The 19,695-nt window shown below is 42.4% G+C and overlaps 1 protein-coding gene and 1 pseudogene across 8 annotated transcripts in view; one reads left to right on the top strand and one right to left on the bottom strand.

Moving 5' to 3' along the window:
• Positions 1-2,435: 2,435 nt before the first annotated feature.
• The window catches only part of PRUNE2 (prune homolog 2 with BCH domain), a 229,356-nt gene continuing 212,096 nt past the window's right edge, over positions 2,436-19,695 (top strand). For all 7 annotated transcript variants that reach the window (XM_081066313.1, XM_081066318.1, XM_081066316.1 and 4 more), the window contains exon 1: positions 2,436-2,665. In XM_081066313.1, coding sequence (XP_080922439.1) covers positions 2,630-2,665 — 36 coding nt within the window. In that variant the 5' untranslated portion in view covers positions 2,436-2,629. The remainder of the gene's footprint in view (positions 2,666-19,695) is intronic.
• On the bottom strand, positions 8,902-9,708 carry LOC308504693 (small ribosomal subunit protein eS4-like; annotated as a pseudogene). The gene has a single exon. The product of its transcript is annotated as a small ribosomal subunit protein eS4-like (transcript).

Here is a 19,695-nt window from a genome sequence, read left to right as displayed (position 1 = left end):
CTTACATTGTGATCACTTCACAGATTTAAAGGATGACAAAATACTTGTTTTACCTGGATGGTTTTAAACTACTTAAGTCAGCAAAGAAAGCAGATAGAATCTGCAGCTTCCACACAGCTCATCACCTGAATGCAAACTGGAGCTTAATGCTCCCATCACTCTCCTTTAATCAGGTCTCTAGACTCTGATTTTTTTTTTCCATTGGATCCTCTTGAATAAAAAGTAATTGGATAATCTCTCTCTCCTCTCTCTCTCTCTCTCTCTCTCTCTCTCTCTCTCTCTCTCTCTCACACACACACACACACACACAGAGACAGAGAGAGTGTAAAAAACCTTCCATGTGTACATTTGTTCATTAAAATATATTTAATGAATTAATTATTTAATGAATTTAATGAATTAATTAATGAATTTATTAATTAATAAAAATAAAATAAAATATATTTATTGAAAATATATATTTAATAAATAAATAAAATATATTTATTAAAATATATTTATTATTGTTCAATAAAATATATTTATTAAAATATATATTATATAAAATATATTATGACATGAACTGTGTGGGGGAGATAGCAATGATGAGACGGGCAGAGTCCCTGTTTTCATAGACCTAACAGCCTGGGAGACACAAGTAATCAGGCAATATATACAATAGAGTAGAAAATACAGGTTGCTATGAGAGAACATGGAAAGAGCAACTGACTCAATCTGGGGGTGGAAAGGGAGGAGTACATTAGGGGAAGCTTCATGGAGGAAGATAATTTTTAAGCCAGTTATTCTCAAAGTGCAGTACCTGGATCAGCAGCATGAGCCAACACTGGAAGACTGTTAAAAATGGAAATTCTCAGCCCCATTAAGCCAAATCGATTAATCCTGAAATTCTGGGGACGAGGCAAGAAATCTGTTTTTTTTTTTCTTCTTTGTCTTTAACCTTTGGCATTTTAATTATGATGTGTCTTGGTCCACACCAAGTGGGTTCCTTTTGTTTGGGACTCTCAGCACTTCCTGGGCTTGTATATTTATTTCCTTGGGCAGGTTAGGAAAGTTTTCCATCATAATTTCTTCAAATAGGTTTTCAGTTCTTAGCTTTCTCTCTTCTCCTTCTGGTACCCCTGTGACGCGAATGTTGGTACACTTGATGTCCTACAGACCCCTAGAAATCTGTGTTTTACTATACCTCTAAGTGGTTCAGACACACGCTAAAGTTTGAGAACCATTGAGAACCAGAGGATCACACATGGGCTGCACATTAGAATCACTGGGAGCACTTTTACAGCTGTGACCCCACTCCTAAGAGATCCTGATTCAATTGGTCTGTGATAAAGCATGGGGACCAGTATTTTTAAAGCCCCTGGGTGATTATAATATGATTTTAATGTACAGTCAGGGTTGAGACCACTTCTCTAAGCTGACAACTGAAGCCTGTGTTAGCTAGGCCGTGTGGGTTGGGAGAGGGTAAAAAGAGTATTACAGTCAGATGATGTACAAAGGCCCAGATGTAAAAGAAAGCTTGAGGTGGAATATCTCGGGATCTGATAAGGAGAGGACACACAAGACAACTCCATGGTTTAAAATAAGGTACGTAGCTATACGTTTAAGTACATATTGCAGTACTTAAACTTTAACACACAAAGAAATTGCCTGAGGCTCTGGTGGAAACGCAGACCCTTACGCAACAAGAAGGTTCTATCGCCCCAGCTTCTCCGGAGCGCACCTGTCAAAGAGTAGATGGGGACTGCAGAAGGATGTATGCATCAGCCTCAGGGCCAACTTAAGGAGGCCCCGTTTGGGTGAACTGCAGATGCCAGCGGCTGGGTGGGTATGTTTTGAGGCGAAGGAGGAAGGAACATGCAGCCTAGCACAATCTCCCAGCCTGCTCTTCTGATTATTTTCCATCAAGGTCGTAGTGCTATTAGCTCAGCAGTAACCGCCACCACCCCCAACCCCCCATCTAGCTGAGTGCATTCCCTGGCCAGGCCAGCAGAGCCAGCTCATTAAGTGACCGCCGGAGCTCTCTGTAATGTGCCAGCCAGCCAGGGAGGCGCTGGCCGAGGTGGGAGGGAGGGTGGTGGCTCTCCATGGGCCCTCTTTCCCCTCTCTCCCCCTTCCCACCTCCCTGGCTGACAGTGGCCGTGCCTGCGGCAGTGCCTCCCTCTGCAGCAGCCCCTTGCACTTGGCTCGCACTTCTGGGCGCTGTCCATGGTTGCAGCATCTTTAGGCGCGCCACGTCAGGAGGCCGCAGCACGGCCCTGTGATTGGCGGAGGAGCCCCTCGCCATCCCCCAACACACCCGCCCCCGGTCCCGGTCCGGAGTTCCGGCCCGGCAGGCGCTAGCAGGCGAGCGTGCGGAGCGCGCCCTGGGGCTCCCAGCGGCACACCCACTTTCCTTAATAGGGCAGAGTCCGAGCCCCGAGCTGGAAGGCGGAGCGCTGGGGTAGAGCCTGTGCCCTGGGAAGAGACAGTCGGGGGCAGGCACAGCTCAGCCGCCTCCGAGCGGCAGAAGGGAGCAGCGAGTCGCTGCACCCGGGGTGGCCACTCCCCGGAGAGCCCACTCCTCTCCCCTAGACGGTGGTCTTCTTCTGTGCCCTTCCGGGTGCCTCTGGTCCAAACCTCCCCCCACGATATGGAAGAATTTTTGCAACGCGCCAAGTCTAAACTGGTAAGTTGAGGAAGCCAGGTTGTGTGTGTGCCTGTGTGTGTGTGTGTGTGTGTGTGTGTGTGTGTGTGGTGTGTGTTGAGGAGAGGAAAGGGCACTGCAGTAGAGGAGGAAGAAACAACTTTACCACTTAGTTGTCGGGGTGTGCGGGCTGTCCCCTGGAAAGAATCTCTGGAACTCTGGTGCTTACAAGGTGCTTATAACAGCCAGTCTGTCTCTAGAATCCTCCTCAATCGCCAGCCACAGTGTGGAGCTGGGGGTGGTCAAACCTGGCTCAAGTCGTGTGCTGTGTGCCCAGCTTTGGTCCCTTTGGCCTGAGGTTGGAGAGAGGCGGATCCAGCCAAATCTGCAGTTTTCTCCTAAAGGCTAGAGGATAAATGGGTGTGGTGCTCCTTGTGAAAAAGAGCCCAGCCTCTGCAGATGCAGTATGTGTGAGTGTAAAAGGAAAAAAAAAGAGAGAGAGAAAAAAAGAATTCCTTAGAACTGGATGTTAGCTGGAGGTGGTGGCAAAACGTAAGCGCAGCAGTCAGGCTGTTGACTAGGAAGGACACGTGCCCGGTCGCAGTTTACCCAAAATCCCTCACGCAGCTTGCTCCAGTGCAGGAGTTGGGGATATTCCAGTGTGAATTTCATCTCTCTGGTCCCTGTGCAGATCTGTAACTTGGGACAGAGAGAGAAGGGGAAAGCCCCCAACTGTTGCTGGTGATGTGGATTTTGCCAGACTGTTGTCCTCCTGGGAGGGGACCAGCATCCTGGTGGCTGTGTTTAACAGTTTCACTGTACAAAGAGTGAACCGCATTTTTACTGTATATGTTGACAGTTGCTACACATTTTGGAACTACAGATTCTAGCTGTTTCCTAGTTCCAAGTTGTTTTGGCTCTCCAGCATAACAGTCACATAATGGAAATATTTGTTTCACCCCTTAAAAAAAAAAAGCCTCTGCCTGTTTAGAAGCAATATCTTTAATGAACAGTGAAAGCACCTTTTATGGGCCTGGCATAGGAGGAAATGCATAATTTATGATGCCGTTCACCTTTAAACCTTTATAGAAGCCAAAATATAAAGTCTGTATTAAGGAGAGTTCTGAATCACAAAGCAGGATATTTGCAGGCTTTATTACTGTAACTCACCCACGGACAACAAAAGGAGTGCAGAGGAAAGTGTGATTCTTAAAATGACTTAACTGTAAGTATTTTTTAAAAGGCCTGTAAAGTAGATTAATGCTAATATAAGTATTTTTTTCTACCTTCAGCTTTCCAGAGAGTTTAACGTTTGTTTGGATTTCAGAATTGAGAAAATTTATGATCATTTCTGTGTTTGTTGCTGACTTGACTCCCTTTTGAGTTTTCCATGAGCACACGGAGGGAAATACTGATTGCAGAAACTCACTTGCATTTCTGACAGTATAAGTATGCTCTCTTTTCTTTACCTAATACTTAGTGAGAAATAGTAAAAAAAAAGAGTCAATTTTGGCAAGTTATTTATCTTTTGGGGGATGAAAATGAATGGTGATTAATGATAAATGCAGTTTTAGACTGCATCTGTGGTCCACTCCCCTAATATTTATTTAAAAAATAAACATTTAGATTGTGGGGTCTGATGTGAGCAGGAGGTGTGTTTCATTTCTGAAGAGCAATTACTGTGATGGAAAAAGTCCCTATTTCAGAGTAATTAGTTGATAGTCACGTGTAAGTTTATTTACTGAGTCCCTTCATTAAACCAGCAATTGCTCCACATCATTAAAAAAAAAAAAAGACAGGCAAAAAAAAAAAAAGTTGGTTGTTTGAAATATTGTCCTCAGTCTCCTGCTTTAGCCAAAAGAACAATTACTGCTAATTTTATTTTTTTCTTGGAATAGGTTTCTTGTTAGAGATCGCAATTAGCCTTTCATATTTAGCCACAGCAAAAGGTGTTTTGGTCACTTTTAGTGTTACATTTTCCCTGACAAATTACATTTTCTAGGTAAATTTTTTTTCCACTTAATATGGAGCATTCAAGTATTATAGGAGTAGGAAATAATGTTTGTTTTAGAGGGCACATAGCCTTTATTTAGGAGAAAAACAGTAAGTCAGTAATTATGGCATTCAGTTGTGAGTTTATTCATAATAAAATGGTAGGATTTCAAAAAATTAGGCTAATTTTTTGGAAAACATTTTAAGGAGAAGAAAATCATGCTGGTTTTCACTTAATCTTTATTAGGCCAAATTAGATAGCATTTAGGTGTTATTCTTAAGCTGTTTTCTGTTAGAAGTTAATACAGATTTATTTATGTGATACCTAAAAACGTCTATTTAGTAGGTCTTTTCCTACCTACTTGACTTCTTACCTTGATATTCTGTAGGCGTGATATATCTTTGAATGATTTAAAGTAATCCAATATCCCTTCCAAAGTCTTAGCATAAATTCATCGTTATTGGAACTAGCTAATTTTAATAGACCAAAAGAATTTAAAATTCAAAAATGGAATTGCTATTAGCCATAGATAAAATCTCCAATAATTAAAACTGGAGAAATTATATGTGTGCTGTTTTTTTCCCCAACTAGGAGCATTTATTATTCATTTGTCATTGTGAGGAGAGAAGATGCTCTCTCATTCTAGGCCAGGCCCTTGGATTGAGCAGAAATCTTTGAGGGGGAAAGGATGTTGTTGAATTTTTCTCATGTATTTTGGAGCTTATTTCTGCTGAAATTGGGAGAGCACTCTCTCAATTCTGTTTACCATCCCAGTCTGGTTTTGCTAGTCCTTCAAATGAGGCAGATTCATTGACATAATCCCATCGCCCTTTTCCTTAAATCTCCCCTTCTGATACCCACCCTTAATTCCTGAGAATAAGTGGAATTTATCAGAAATGGCAAAAGGAAACCCCTTGTGTGGCTTCAGAGGGATAATCCCCTCCTGGAGCTCAAATGCTTCTCTGGGGGAGCTTCCTTGTTTGGCTTGGGTGTTTGGAGCTTATTTGTAAAAAAAAAAATACATCAGCTGAACGGGCAGCAAGGGACATAGTCACTCCTGCCATGCACAGCTTCCAGAAATGGTACCTTCAAGACAAGTAGGGAATTGACACAGTTATTATTAAAATGATCAAGACAGTAGAATAAGCAGTATGAGAGCTAGACCCCAAGGCAGTAGAGATGAGAATCAAAGGATGATATTTGTTGCCTGGGTTCACTCTCCCATGTAAGAACCCAGCTATGTCTCTGATCTGGACACTCACTGCTAGAATGCAAGTGAAAACATATTTTCTTTTCCTCCGGCCATTAACCACCTGGCTTTTCCTTCACTTGCCCACTCTGAGCTGGATGGAATAGGGACAGCGATTAAATCCTATAGTTCTGGTCCACCCTTAAGTTTTTGCCATGTTTTCTGTCTTTTGTTCCACCACTTCTTTGATGGTGACTTAGTCATTCTTAGTTATACTATTTCTATGGTAAGAGAAATTGAAGGCAGGTAGGGAATGAGGGCTTCCTGCCCTAAGCTGTAATTTAGGAAGTATCCTCCAGTTTCATAGTGGCCAGCTCAGAAAAATATTCAGGCCAAGATGGCTTTGTGATGGCAGTGAAAGATCCACGTTCCCATGAACTGTGGGGGAAAAAATGAGGTAAATAAGAACTCGGAGCCCTGGGGCCCTGGCTGGCAGGAAGCCAGAGTCGCCACACTGGGTAGACTGGCCGTTGAGCTCTAACTGCCCAGACCCTGTCAGCTGACGCAATTCAAGCAGCTGCTCAAGGGTGGGGGGCACTGCAGCCCACATGCCCTAAGATGTAGGTCATGAGCCAGCCTTGGGTGTGTGTGTGTGACAGGAGTGTCAGCTGCCACTGGAAGGAGACAGGGCTTATCTATGCTCCAGGAATGCTGTTTTCAAAGACAGGGTGGGGACATGGTCACCACTATAGTCTGGGGAATGTATGTGCCACTTCAGCAGTGACAACTGCAAGTGAAGGGCTCATATGTTCAGAGGGTATTGGTCAATACATGGGCTTCTATAGAAGAAAAGTTCTGGGTGACCTCAAAATCAGCTTGTACTCTGGGGTATGTGGCATAGAGACAAGAAAGCACATTCAACACTCTAAATGAGAAACCATATTAGAGTTCATAGTGGAGATGGAGTTTTAAAAAAAGAAAGAAAAACACTGCAGCATGTCTGCGGGGTAATCACCTTGATTGCAAATGGGAGGAAGATCTTCTTCCTAATTTCCTTTATAGGAAGAAGGTCGTGCATGTCAATAAAAAACATTTTATAAAGTGAATGTTCCATACCTTTCAAAGGGCTCCTGTGGTAAGGACTAGTTTGACGGAGATGCGGGCGGAGCTGAGCTCATTTTGATCACTGATCACGGGATCAGCTCTCTCCCCATCATAAGTGAGAGCTGGTGCACTTGAGACTGTGCCTCTTGCCAGAGCATCCATAAGCAAGAAACTCAGGAATCCAAAGCACTTCTGTGAATGTGGCACCGCCCCTTGATTGCTTTAGTCCTGGAGTCAGCTTCATTTCTCACTGCAGAAGCTTCTAGACCAGCAGCTGAGATTGCCCCAGCCTCAGGGCCTGTGGAGAAGATCCAGACCTTTTCAGTGTAAATCTTCTAAACTGGATTGATCTGCCTCAAAGGTAAAGAATTGGTCACTACCATTCAGACAACATCTTGGGTCTTGGAGGATGTGATCAGGTGAGCAAGGACACCCTTCAGTCAATGATTTGGGGAATATTTTTTGTTAACCAGGTTAAAAGGTGATAGCTTTGGTCATAGAAACTTGTTTGTTTCTATGTAACATGTATTTGGGCGGATATTAACATTGTTTTGGGTTTGATGTACCAGTCTGGGGAGCTCTTGTAAGCAGTGGTGTCTTGGTGATGGAGGCATCACACTTTCCTTACCTCCACTCCTTCTTGGAGTGTTAGCGGAGCAGAGAAAAGGGTGAAGGAGGAATACCTGGATCTGGATGAATGCTGCAAAGAACATCTGGAGACCAGAGAAGTAAAGTGTATGGTGTTGCTTTGGCTGTTGATTCTTTTTGAACCCTGGGGTTTCTGGGAAAGTCGTAGAGTTTAGATTCTTCTTTGAAAAGAAACTGGGGAGGGGCAGTGCTGGTATATTCAGGAGGCAGCTTTCACACGGACTTTGATATGATTGGCACCCTCTATGTTTGTTCTGTACGCAATCTGCACAATCATACATGGCTGCCCCACCCCGGGTCCCAGAGTAGCCTACTCAAAATCTCTGGCAATGTCCCAGATCAATTTCTTTCTGAGCCCTGTGGCTTTGGGCTTTGGTTTCTAGGGAAAGGTAACCTTTCTTCTTAAGAGCTTTTGGGAGGTTATTTGGGCACTAGATTATCCAGAAAAATCAGACCCATGAAGGCTCGGTTAGAAAATCTAAGCTGATAACACAGCCTTGGGTTTTTAATCAGAAAAATGGGATAATGATTCCTACTTTCAGGTTTGTTATAAAGCCAAAATAATGTACCTACAGCCCATAGCACAGAACCTGAAACAATAGTTGTTTCTCTCCGTTTGCCTCCGGAGTTGGTTCTTTTCTGAAGTTCCTTATATCAGTGAATAGCATTATTATTCATCCAGTTTCTCCAACTGGGAACTTGCTTCTCCTCTATCCCTTCCCCACCCATCATATCCCAGATATGACTAAATCATCTGGATGGCAGCAATGGCCAGCTAACTGGTTGGTCGCCTGCAAACCACTCTCCCCCTGCTACCAGGGAGATCATTGTGAAAGCCTCTCCCACTCCTACCTTAAAACTTAATAATCACTTCCCATTGCTCTCAGGAGAACAGACAACACTCTTGACCCTGGGCTCTGGCCCAGTCTGCTGTCCAACTTCTGCTGGCATCTCCTCCTGCCCCCAGTTGGCTTAAATAACTCCTATTTCTTCTTAAGATTAGGTGAAGAACAAGGGATGACTTTGCTGAATGATCCCTCCGCACCTAACCTCCCCCACTTCACGAGTCTAAATCAGGATTTTATATAATGTTTTTAGATCATGCATCTCAGCTCGTCATTATGTCTCTGTTGGGCATGTTTGTTTGATTAATGAGAGTAGGGACTATGGTCTCTGTGTGATTTTGCTCACCATTGTCTCTCCGGGGCCTGGTTCAGAGCCTGAAGCTCAGTAAGTAGGGTTTTTTTTTTTTTTTTGTGTGTGTCTTTGTTTTGCGCGGGGGTGGGGGTTGGAGGCAATGGATCATGCCATATTATTTTTAAGTACAGAGGCCTTTCAAACATGTTACCCAGAAGTCACTTCACTGCTCTGTTTGGCTGCCAGTCTCATGTCTCTCTCCTCAGCAAGGGTGAGGCAATACCCTTCCCTCAGGAAAGAGAAACCATGGTTTGTTGCCTTTGCAATAACAAAAACATTGGAGAGCTGGGTGGCAGAGATGTTGCCATTGACATCCTTTACCTGAACCCCATCAAAAGAACCAGGATGTCTGTTGGTGATCACACCAATTCTTCCCAAGTTAGCACCCCCATTACCATACACAAGTTAACAGTGTCAAACTTGTTGACATCGGTAATCTTGCCAGTCTCCAAATCAGTCTGCATAGTGGTATTCACTTTAATGAGGGGATCAGGGTAGTGATAGTTCCAGCATCATAGGTCACCAGATGATGGCCCACAAAGGCATTTCTTTGATGCCTACAAAGATCTTTCTTACTTGGCACAACCTGTACTTGGCTTCCTCAAGTGTAGTACCATAAACAGCAAAGCCACCCTTGCTATCATAGATCCGACGGAAATTCCCTACAGTTCTGTCAATTCTGATGACGTTCATAAACCAGCAGCATAAGCTGTATCAGTTCGGACTTTGCTGTCAATCTTAATGAACCGCTTGCTGCATGCAGATCTTCTTGACTCCATTTCCTGTCAGGTCAGATTTAAGTCTATTCCTTAGAAAAAGATGGGGGGGAAGATATTCTCTCAGCCTGTGGGGACCAGTCCATGGACAAGGAGCAAACATACCAGTCAGTTTTTCCAGCATCCAATCCTTTGGAACTGCTGCACGTTTCAGATGCTTCTTGGGACCATGAGCCATGACTATATTAAGCACAAAAACAGAAAGTGCTTTTAGAAGGAATGAAGTCATAAGACAAGAGTCTTGCACAAAGTGTAACACATGGTAGTGGCTCAATAAAAATGAGTAATTGGATGAACGGCTATATACTCCCAGAATTCTGAATCTGAAGGAGGGCAGGCAACAGTATGCAGGAATCCAGGTTGGTTGACTAGAGGTGAGAAACATTAAGGTCAAAGTACCACACAGCACTTTGCACATAGTTATGTACTTCATACTAAATGTTACTACAAAATAATGAGACTAGTTTTTATGTAAGACTGGTTGGAATGTATACGATACTTGTATTTTGGTGATAGGTCTTGTCTAATTCAGAGTTCATCTACTCACATTTGAGAATTAGGTTTTTTAGTAATTGGAATATCATGTGGGGGGCATCAAAACAAGTAGTTGAAAGTAGACATTGATAAATCAAAATCATATTTGTGCTCTCACCCTTAGTGATTGGTGACTTCCCTGGGAGCAGCAAGGACACACATTTCTATACCTGAGCCCCATAACCTGGAAACCATGAGACAACCTGTAATAAAATCTTCCATCGCTAACAGGAAGAATCTCAGAGAGGATTTTTGGATTTAGAGGAAGCCTTAGAGATCCTGTTGTGCTCCTCTTCACTTCTTTCCCCTAAATGCTATATGGCACGGTGGCGAATAGTATGGACTCTGGAGCCAGACGCCCAATTTCACAGCCTGATGTCGCCAGTTTTACTCACTAGTCAGGCAACTTTAGTTACTTATGCTTCGCTGAGTCTTGGTTTCCTCACCTGTGAAATGAGAACAATAATAGCACTCCCCTCGTAGGGCTGTTGCAGGTGTACATGTACTAAGATGAGAATATATTCTCCATCCACCGTAATAAAAGCATGAAAAGAGCCCTGATGGACAAGAGAGCCAGGAAGTCCTATTTACATTCATAGAAACAGGGACAATCCTTAGCTCCCTTTGGTTCAAGTAAAATTTGGTGAATTAGTGTTTTTACATTTAATTCCCACAATGGTCTTGTGAGGTAGCTATTCTCCTTTTGCAGTTGAGGAAACTGAGGCTCATTGAGGCAAGGAGTTGGCCCAAGTTCCCGTAACCAATAGAGAGCAGAACCAGACTTTGTTCCCAAATCACCTGACTCCAATTCCATGGCCCTCTCCTTCATCCATACGTACCTCTTCCCACCAGCTCTCCTAGAACATTTAATTGTTTTCAAATAAAAAGTGAACAATTCGACAGGTTTATAGGAGGGTTGGGAAGAAAGTTCATTTTGACCCAAGAGAAATTCATTTCTCTGTGTTGACTGTTTTATATGAAAAACCCTTGGATAACTGAGTAGTCAGCCAATAGTATTGAGAATGTGCCTTGAGAATAATATGGTGCTGGGCTGTCTATGATTTGGTTGAATAAATTGGGAGAATTGCCTCACTGTATGCCTATGTGAAAGAAAAATAAAAGACTGATAAACTATTTAGAAGGTAGGGTGTATGCCTAGCTTTTAGGGTGACCAGATATGTTGTGCACATTTAGTGAATTTTTAGTAAGAATGCATTTTTTAAGAAGTTAGAAGTTGCCCCTTATTTGCCATCAAGGTTGCGAGCACAACTTTTGGTTTTGCTGATTTCTTCATTGTTGCCCCTGTCTTGCTGGAGACTGTAAGCATTACTTTGAATAAATGATTGATTGATCGATTGATTTTGATGTGGAGTGAATTCTTCCCCAGGTGACACAGCAGCAAAGCGAGGTACTGTCGTTAGGACTCAGCTCTCAGTTGTGTGGAGCCTACTTTGGCTCTCAAGTCCTCTGGCTTAGTAGAGCCCCAGAAAACTGCTGGTTATACTCAAGACACATATAGGAAAATGGGGAGAAAGGAAAAAGGAAGGTGGAGGTGGAATTAGAGGGGAAATAGGAGAAAAGAAAAGAATAGAAAGAGTCAGGGGAAGCAAATTTGAAGAGTGGTGAGACATAGAAGAAAACCCAGGATGGAATGAGTTGCAAGAGCAAAAGTTCTTGTGTCTAGAGTTCATTTATCTGCAAGAGAAGCCATCCCAAAGTCTCCTGAAAACTGGGAATTACGTAAAAACGGCTTTGCTTCAAGCAACTAAAGTTGCCTACTGAAAGCATATCTTTATAATTAGTTCTTTTTCTTACAGGAAAATTCCCTAAAATAGCTATTTCTGGGCCTCTTCGTGAGATAATACCTGTAAATCGTTCAGAGAATGTGAGGAACACAGCAAAGACACACTAATGTTAGCTGTCATCATCATCGTCATTACCTAATTTGCACTTTGACAGAAGACTCACAAGCTTGGTTTTGCCAGAGGAGAGTGATGGAAGGAGAGGTTACCAAAGGCTGTAATTGCTGATAGCTTGCAGTGGAGGAATTGCACAAACAAAACCCAAATCAAACAGAACCCATAAGAAGTGATCCAGGCCCTCAATAAGTGCCATTCCCTCTGGTGTGGGGATAAATAGTCCTAAATATCTGCACAGACTCAGGGGCCATAACATCAGTGAGGTACTGTACAGTAATGATCTTGAAGAATCAAGGAAGAAAGATCATTGAAGCTCAGTGTCCTATTTAAGGAGAAAGATGGGGGTATTCAAGCAACTGCAGAAAAATTTCCAACTTAGATAATTAAAACAGAAAAAGAAAATAGAAAAGAAATTGTCACATGGAGGGTAAGCTTTGGTGGCCTGGAAATGTCCCTCGTATCGGAGACCTCGTTCTTGAGTGAAGCCAGATATGTGAAATGTCATGTTTTATGACACATGAGTCAGGAGTCAGAATGGACAGTGATGCTGCTAAAAATGTGAGTCTGACATGGGGAGGCGTAAATAGGCCTGAGGCATATACAGGGTGTGAGAGCCCTGCCCCCACAACCCTCCTGAGGCCGCAACTAAACCTGGTTCTGGACTCCACAGCAAAGCTGCAGTAATGACCGTGGGCCTGTAAAAGAAGGTCCCTAAGAACAGCCCAAGAGGGAGGGGCAGCCTGCTGATGGACTTTCAATTATTTGAAAGGTTTTATAGACTGGTTCCCATGCATAAGAACCGTTTCTCTCCTTCCGGTAAAAGACAAGATGTTTAGGATGAGTGGCTTTTTTTCTTTTTTAAGAAGCCCATTAATTCAATAAGGTCCAATTGTTTTGCTGTGAAAAATTATCTGTCAGTGAATTAAAGGGTGCAAAAGAGATAGGTGCATGCTTGCCTTTTACTCTCCAGAACGTAAAAGAAGGGAGAGCTGAGGCCTAAGTTCATCCTGCATGCACATAGAAGCGTTTTGCTCATCTTTGCGCTCTTCACTCACATATTCTCTAGCAAATGGTTGGTGGCACTGGCCAGACTGGCACCTGGCTCAGCGAAGACAGAAGTGTCACAGCTGGTGGACAGATCAGCTGCTCCCTGCCACAGGTATGTCTGAGAGGACAGGTGCCCAGCTACTCCCTTGGGAGACAGTGTCCCTGCACCCCTCTCCAGGGAGGCAAGGGGCGAGTCTCTCTTTACCCTCCCACACCCCATTCTCTGCTTCTTAAAACACTTCCATCTTAAAACACTTCCCTGGCCCTCAGCCTGGTTTGGTTTGCACACAGCATTTCCTGGCCGAAATACTGGCTAGGCTTCCTTCACCCTTTGGTAACTACCATATAAACAGACTCCGAGAGCCACTGCCTTTTAGAGAGCTGGATTCATTTACGGTGAACAGTATTTCGTCAACTAATCCTTGTGGATTAGTACAAGCCTCAAATTTGATTCAAGTTTTGTTTTATGTTTTGAGTGTTTACCAAGATCATTGGGAGAAATTTTTGTTTGTTTGCTTCCAGACTGTGGACAATTTGAAAGCCTGGTCTTAGGAAAGGTCATAGAAAAGATAAATAAGAGGAAGAATTTTATCCTCTAGCTGAAAATTCCTTCTATTATTTCCTTGTGAGTTTGCTTTGTAAGACCCTAACATAAAACCATGTATGAATCAGAGTAATTTTGGTGGGTCTGTAATTGTGTCCTTGCCAGTTGGCTGATACACCTGGACTGTGGCCCGAAGTGCCATCACCCTTGGCTCCAGTCTCTAGAAAAATCCAGACAGTGGTGGGTGAGGATCATAATGCCATTTCAGAGCTGGCTTTTAAAACATTTTGAAAAATTCATTAGTCCTTTAAAGCATTAGGTCACGCTGAGCCTCACGGAGGAAAAAATGTGTTTCTTACTTCTATGGGATTATTTCATACCCAAATAGCCTTCTGACCAAGCATGACATCACTGTAAGAACCAACGCACACTCCAAAAGCTTCATAAGCTAACACTATGTAGACTGCTTTGACCAATCTCACAAAAACTGAGCCACGCTTCTTACTACGGCTCCTCTGTTGGACTTTGGCTTTCAGCAAGATGGATACTCAGCCACCCTAATCACTGTGTCGCACTGGACACACCTTGACCCTTCACTTCAAGGAGAAGTGTGGACAATAGGCATCAGGACTCCACGTGTTTAGACACAACATTCTATAGTCATAGTCTTTTATTAGGGCTTTCTGGCTGTGAAACTCTTATTTTAATCACAGACCTTTACATTGAAACTATTATAGAGGGATAGATCTTTAACATTGAGACAGATAACTTTAGACTTTGTCTATTTCCACCTCCTGGTATTATGTTTTAGGCTTCATTTACCTGTGCAATAATAAACAAACATTAAAGCAAATTGGGGAAGTAGTGGAAAGCTGAAAAATTAATTGCAAACAATAGAAAAAATAAAAACTAAAAGTAAAAGTTACCCACTTTCATTGAAGCATGACTATTGGCAATATTGTAGCACGTAGAATTTTTTAGTCTTTCTTTCCTGTGCATAGGATTAAAATAAGAATATTCGTATATTTTGGTATCTTGATTTTTGTTTTACTTCCCATTATTAAATATTTCCCTATGTTATTACATAGTATTGTGCATCAACATCCTAAATCATAGCATACAATTTCATAACGAAGATATACTATGGTTAAACATTTTCATTATCCCTCCTTTTTTGCTATTTATTGTTAATTGTACTGTAACAAATATCTTTGTACCTAAAATGCTTTATCCTTTTTAGGATTATGCCCTTAAAATAGTTTTTCAAATATGTAATTATTGTAGCAAAAGATATAAATATTCATAATTTTCTTGATAAATCTTTCCAAATTTATTTCTGGATGAAGTCCACCAAATTTCAAGACTCAGAGAGGTTCAGAAAAGTTAACTTGTCCCATAGAACATTGTGACAGCCAAGCATTGACACCTAAGTCTGTGTTCCTGATACATTTGAGAGGCTGTAAAGTATAGTGGGGAGAGTACAATGCTAATTTTTAAAATATGGATCTGAGCAAATAATGGGAAGCTGCCTTACTGCTAAATTAAGATGATCATAATACAATCTGTGCCATGCCAGTTACAGCTGTTATTTGAGACTGTGAGGTAGAATCTGACTAGAAGGGCTACTTTCTCTTTTTCTTTGCACTTCCTCTCTCAGTCATTTCAAAAGGATTGAGCCCTATGGAACGATCAAGCCAGTTGCTGTTATACTTGGTGTGGTAATTCCAGCCATTGTATTGTACTTCATAACTGCTCCCATCTATGTGATATCATTTGACCAACCTTAGATAGGACGCATGTTAGTATATCTACATCACAGATGAGAGAACAGGACCATCGAGGTGGAATCCAGCCTTCCCGAAGGACACACAGCCAGTAAATGGCAAAGCTGGCTGTAAAATTTGTCTTGATTCCACAGCGTTTGCTTCCAACAGTACAAACAAAAATTGGTCCACATTTTCAAAAGATAGTTTGAAGGTTTCATTGAGAGTTTGGTGGCTTGGATTCATCTCCATAAAAGAAAATGGCTGACTAAAATTATGGGGCACTTTTCCAAGGGGAGAAGATCCAATGCTGAAATGCAGGTTTCAGGAAACACAGGAAAGCAAGTCCATGGAGCTTTGGAGTTTCATGTGATGGACTCTGACAAACAGTTTGCAAGTGTGAGATTAATGGATGTGTCGTTGCGGGAAACATGCTGACCTCTGCAGGTGCTGGAGACCAAATGTCACCTGTGATGGGAAGGAGGCTCCCATCCTCCCCTGTGATGGGAGAGGCAGGTCTCTGGAAGGCCTTCTGCAGACTTCATCCCACATACTTGTAAAGGGGGCAACTGGTGGCAAGATGTCACTGATGTCAATTTCAGCTGAGAGTTCTATGTAATGCGAGGGAAGGAAGTTTAATTTAACACTAGCTGTTTCCTTGCTCTGAGAAGGCATAATTCTGGGAAATATTCTCTCTCTCTCTCTCTCTCTCTCTCTCTCTCTCTCTCTCTCTCTCTCTCTCTCTCCATCCATCACACATCATCCCCACTATTTCTCCATTTGGGTCATATTTACTGTCCAAAAATCTATATGCATCCCATATTAATGCAAGAGGAAGTAATTCTGGTTTGGTGCAATTTAATGTAGTGTAAGCTGAATTCTTCTCTTTCGAAAAGACTTGCACTAAGAAACATTTATTTCTGGACTAACATTTCTTTTTTTAATAGAATTTTATTTTATTTATTTCTTTAAAATTAAAAAAAATTGTTCGTTTACACATTATTTATTTATTTATTTATATATTTTGACATTCAATATTATTTTACATTAATTTCAGGTTCAGCATAATGTGTGGACATTTATATAATTTAAGAAGTAATCCCTCTAACTACTCCAGTACTCACTTGGCACTATGTGTAGTTATTACCATATTATCGACTATATTCTCTATGCTTTACTTTACATCCCCATGACTATTTTGTAATAACCAATTTGTACTTTTTAATTCCCTCACCTTTTTCACTGCCTCCCCAACCCTCCTCCCATCTGGCCACCATTAAACTGTTCTCTGTAACTATGAGTTTGTTTCTGTTTTGTTTATTTGTTCTTTAGATTCCACATATAATCGAAATCACATTGCATCTGTCTGACACTCTACTCAGCACAATACTGTCCAGGTCCGTCTATGCTGCTTCAGGTGGCAAGAAACCATTCCCATCCATGGCCAAGCAATATTCCATTGTGTATATGTACCACCTACTCTTTTTCCATTCATCCATTGGTGGACACCCAGGCTGCCTCCACATGTTGATCATTGTAAACAGTGCTGCAATGAACATATGGATGCACATACCCCCTTGAAGTAGCATTTTGGGTTATTTCAGATAAATACCCAGAAGTGGGATTACTGAGTCCTTCTTTGTCTCTTGTTATAGCCTTTGTTTTAAAGTCTGTTTTGTTTGGCATAAGTATTGCTACTTGAGCTTTTTTGTTTGTTTGTTTCCATTTTCACAAAATACCTTTTTCAATCCCTTCACTTTCAGTCTGTGTGTGTCTTTCGATCTGAAGTGAGTTTCTTGTAGGCAGCATATGTAAGGGTCTTGTTTTCTTATCCATTCAGCCACCCAATCTTTTGATTGGAGCATTTAATCCATATAAATTGAAAGTAATTGTTGATAGATATGTAGCTATTGCCATTTTATTATCATATTTTTGATTATTTATTCATTTGTGTCTTAAAGAAGTCTCCCTAACATTCCTTGTAATACAGGTTTGGTGATAAGGATCTCCTTTAGCTTTTTCTTCTCTAGGAAGCTCTTTACCGGTCCTACAATTCTAAATGATAGCTTCGCTGGGTAGAGTAATTGTGATTGTAGGTCCTTGCTTTTCATCACAGAATGTTTCCTGCCAATCCCTTCTGGCCTGCAAAGTTTCTGTTGAGAAATCAGCTGACAGTCTTATGGGAGCTCCCTTGTAGGTAACTAACTGCTTTTTTCTTGCTACTTTTAAGATTCTTTCCTTGTCTTTAACCTTTGGCATTTTAATTATGATGTGTCTTGGTGTTGGCCTCTTTGGATTCACTTTGTTTGGGACTCTCTGCACTTCCTGGGCTTGTATATCTATTTCCTTTGCCAGGTTTGGGAAGTTTTCAGTCATTATTTCTTCAAATACGTTTTCAATTTCTTGGTCTCTCTTCTCCTGGTACTCCTATGATATGAATGTTGGTATGCTTGACGTTGTCCCAGAGGCCCCTCATTTTTTTGGATTCTTTTTCCTGTTCTGATTGGGTGTTTTGTGCTACCTTATCTTCTGAATCGCTGATTTGATCCTCTGCTTCATCTAATTTACTGTTGATTCCCTCTAATGTATTCTTCATTTCAGTTATTGTAGTCTTTATTTCTGACTTATTTTTAATGTTTTCTGTCTCCATTTTTATGTTCCTATTTCTTTGTTGAAGTTCTCACTGAGATCTTGAGCATCCTTATAACTAGTGTTTTCAACTCTGCGTCTGGTAAATTGCTTGTCTCTACTTTGTTTAGTTCTTTTTCTGGAGCTTTGTTCTGTTCTTTTATTTTGTACATGCTTCTTTGTCTCCCCATTTTGGCTGTTTCCCTGTGTTTGTTTCTGTACAGAGCTGCTATGCCTCCCAGTCTTAGTAGAGTGGCCTTATGTAGTAGGTGCCCTGTGGGACCTAGTGGTGCAGTCTCCCTGGTCATCAGGGCTGGGTACTTCAGGTGTGTCCCTTGTGAGGGCTGTGTGTGCCCTCCTGTTGTAATTGAGACTTGATTGCTGTCTGCATATCAATTGGTATTGTCCCTCAGGCTGATTGGTTGTGAGGACTGGCTGTGACTAAAGTGGAGGAGCTGTTGTGCAGGGGCTGACCTACAGAACAGGGTTTGCTTTAGCAGGGCTCTGGTACCTGTCCAGTCTGCCCTTTGGATGTGTTTTACTTGCAGTTAGGCGAGTAATGCTCTGGCCCAGTCTGAAGCTGGCCATTGGGCCTGCCAGCCCTGGGGCCTCCTGGGAAGGGACCCACTGCAGGCCAAGTTCAGGCACAGTCTGTGCCCTGCCTAGAGCCATCTGTCATGAGCCACAAATAAATCCAGAGGTAGCCACTGCCCGTGCTGTGCTTGGTGGTGCTTTGAGAGGCCAAGCCATGAATCAAGGCCGGCTGTTGCTAGTGCCAGGCTTAAGGCTGCTCAGCCAGAAGTGTGGGACACACTGAAACCATATGCTGATTATTTGGGTTTCGTGAACCTTTGAGAGACTTAGGAATGCCCACAGCATGAGCCAAGGCTGGCCGTTTATATGGAAAAGCCACTGAAAGTGGCTTGGGTGTGCCCGAAAGTTGGGTGGGGCATGGTCTCAGGGAACCATTAGGGCGGGGCATCAGACAGGTGATAAGCAGTTTGATGAAGATTAAGATGTGGTGGCTGCCTGCATCTACAGGCAGGGAGCGGGAGAGCTCAACAAAGAAGCAATGGCTTACACCAGCTTCTCAGTCTGAAAGAAAGCTGCCCTTCCAGCCCTCATCATGCAGCTAATTAAATCAGTTTCTCCCTGTATGTCCCCAGTGCCTTTTGAGCTGCTGCCCCAGTGCTAGAGCTCAGAATGAGTGAGTCTGTCAGCGAGTAAGTTTGGGCCCTTTAATAGTAGCACCTGGGCGTACAGCCACCCTCTGTCTTACTCAGCCACAATCTCTGCTGATTTTCACAGCCAGAAATTATGGGGACTTCTGTCCCCAGCACTGAAACCCTGATCTGAGTTGAGACTGGGACCCCTCACTCCTCAGGGTGGGGGACCTCTGCAGTTCAGATATCTCTCCCAGTTTTTAATGGTCACACACAGGAGAGGGACCGGTCCCTTCTGTGTCTCTGCCCTGTCTGCCAGTCTCGAGGTGGCTTTTTTCTGTATTTCCTTAGTTTGTAAGACTTTGGTTCAGCTGGACTTCAGGTGATTCTCAATGATGATTGTTCTGTAGTTTGGTTTTAATTGATGTGGTTCTGAGAGAAAGTGAGCACAGCATTAAGAGTTTGATTAATTCACACAGGTGAAAAAAGTGAAACATCCACATAATTGAAATGAAATTTAGGGAGATGGAGTTCAATGTTAGTCTGGGCTTGAAATTCTGTTTTAAG

This window comes from Rhinolophus hipposideros, assembly GCF_964194185.1.
Source record: "Rhinolophus hipposideros genome assembly, chromosome: 11".
In the NCBI taxonomy this organism is placed as follows: domain Eukaryota; kingdom Metazoa; phylum Chordata; class Mammalia; order Chiroptera; family Rhinolophidae; genus Rhinolophus; species Rhinolophus hipposideros.
This window is presented reverse-complemented; position numbering and strand designations above follow the sequence as displayed.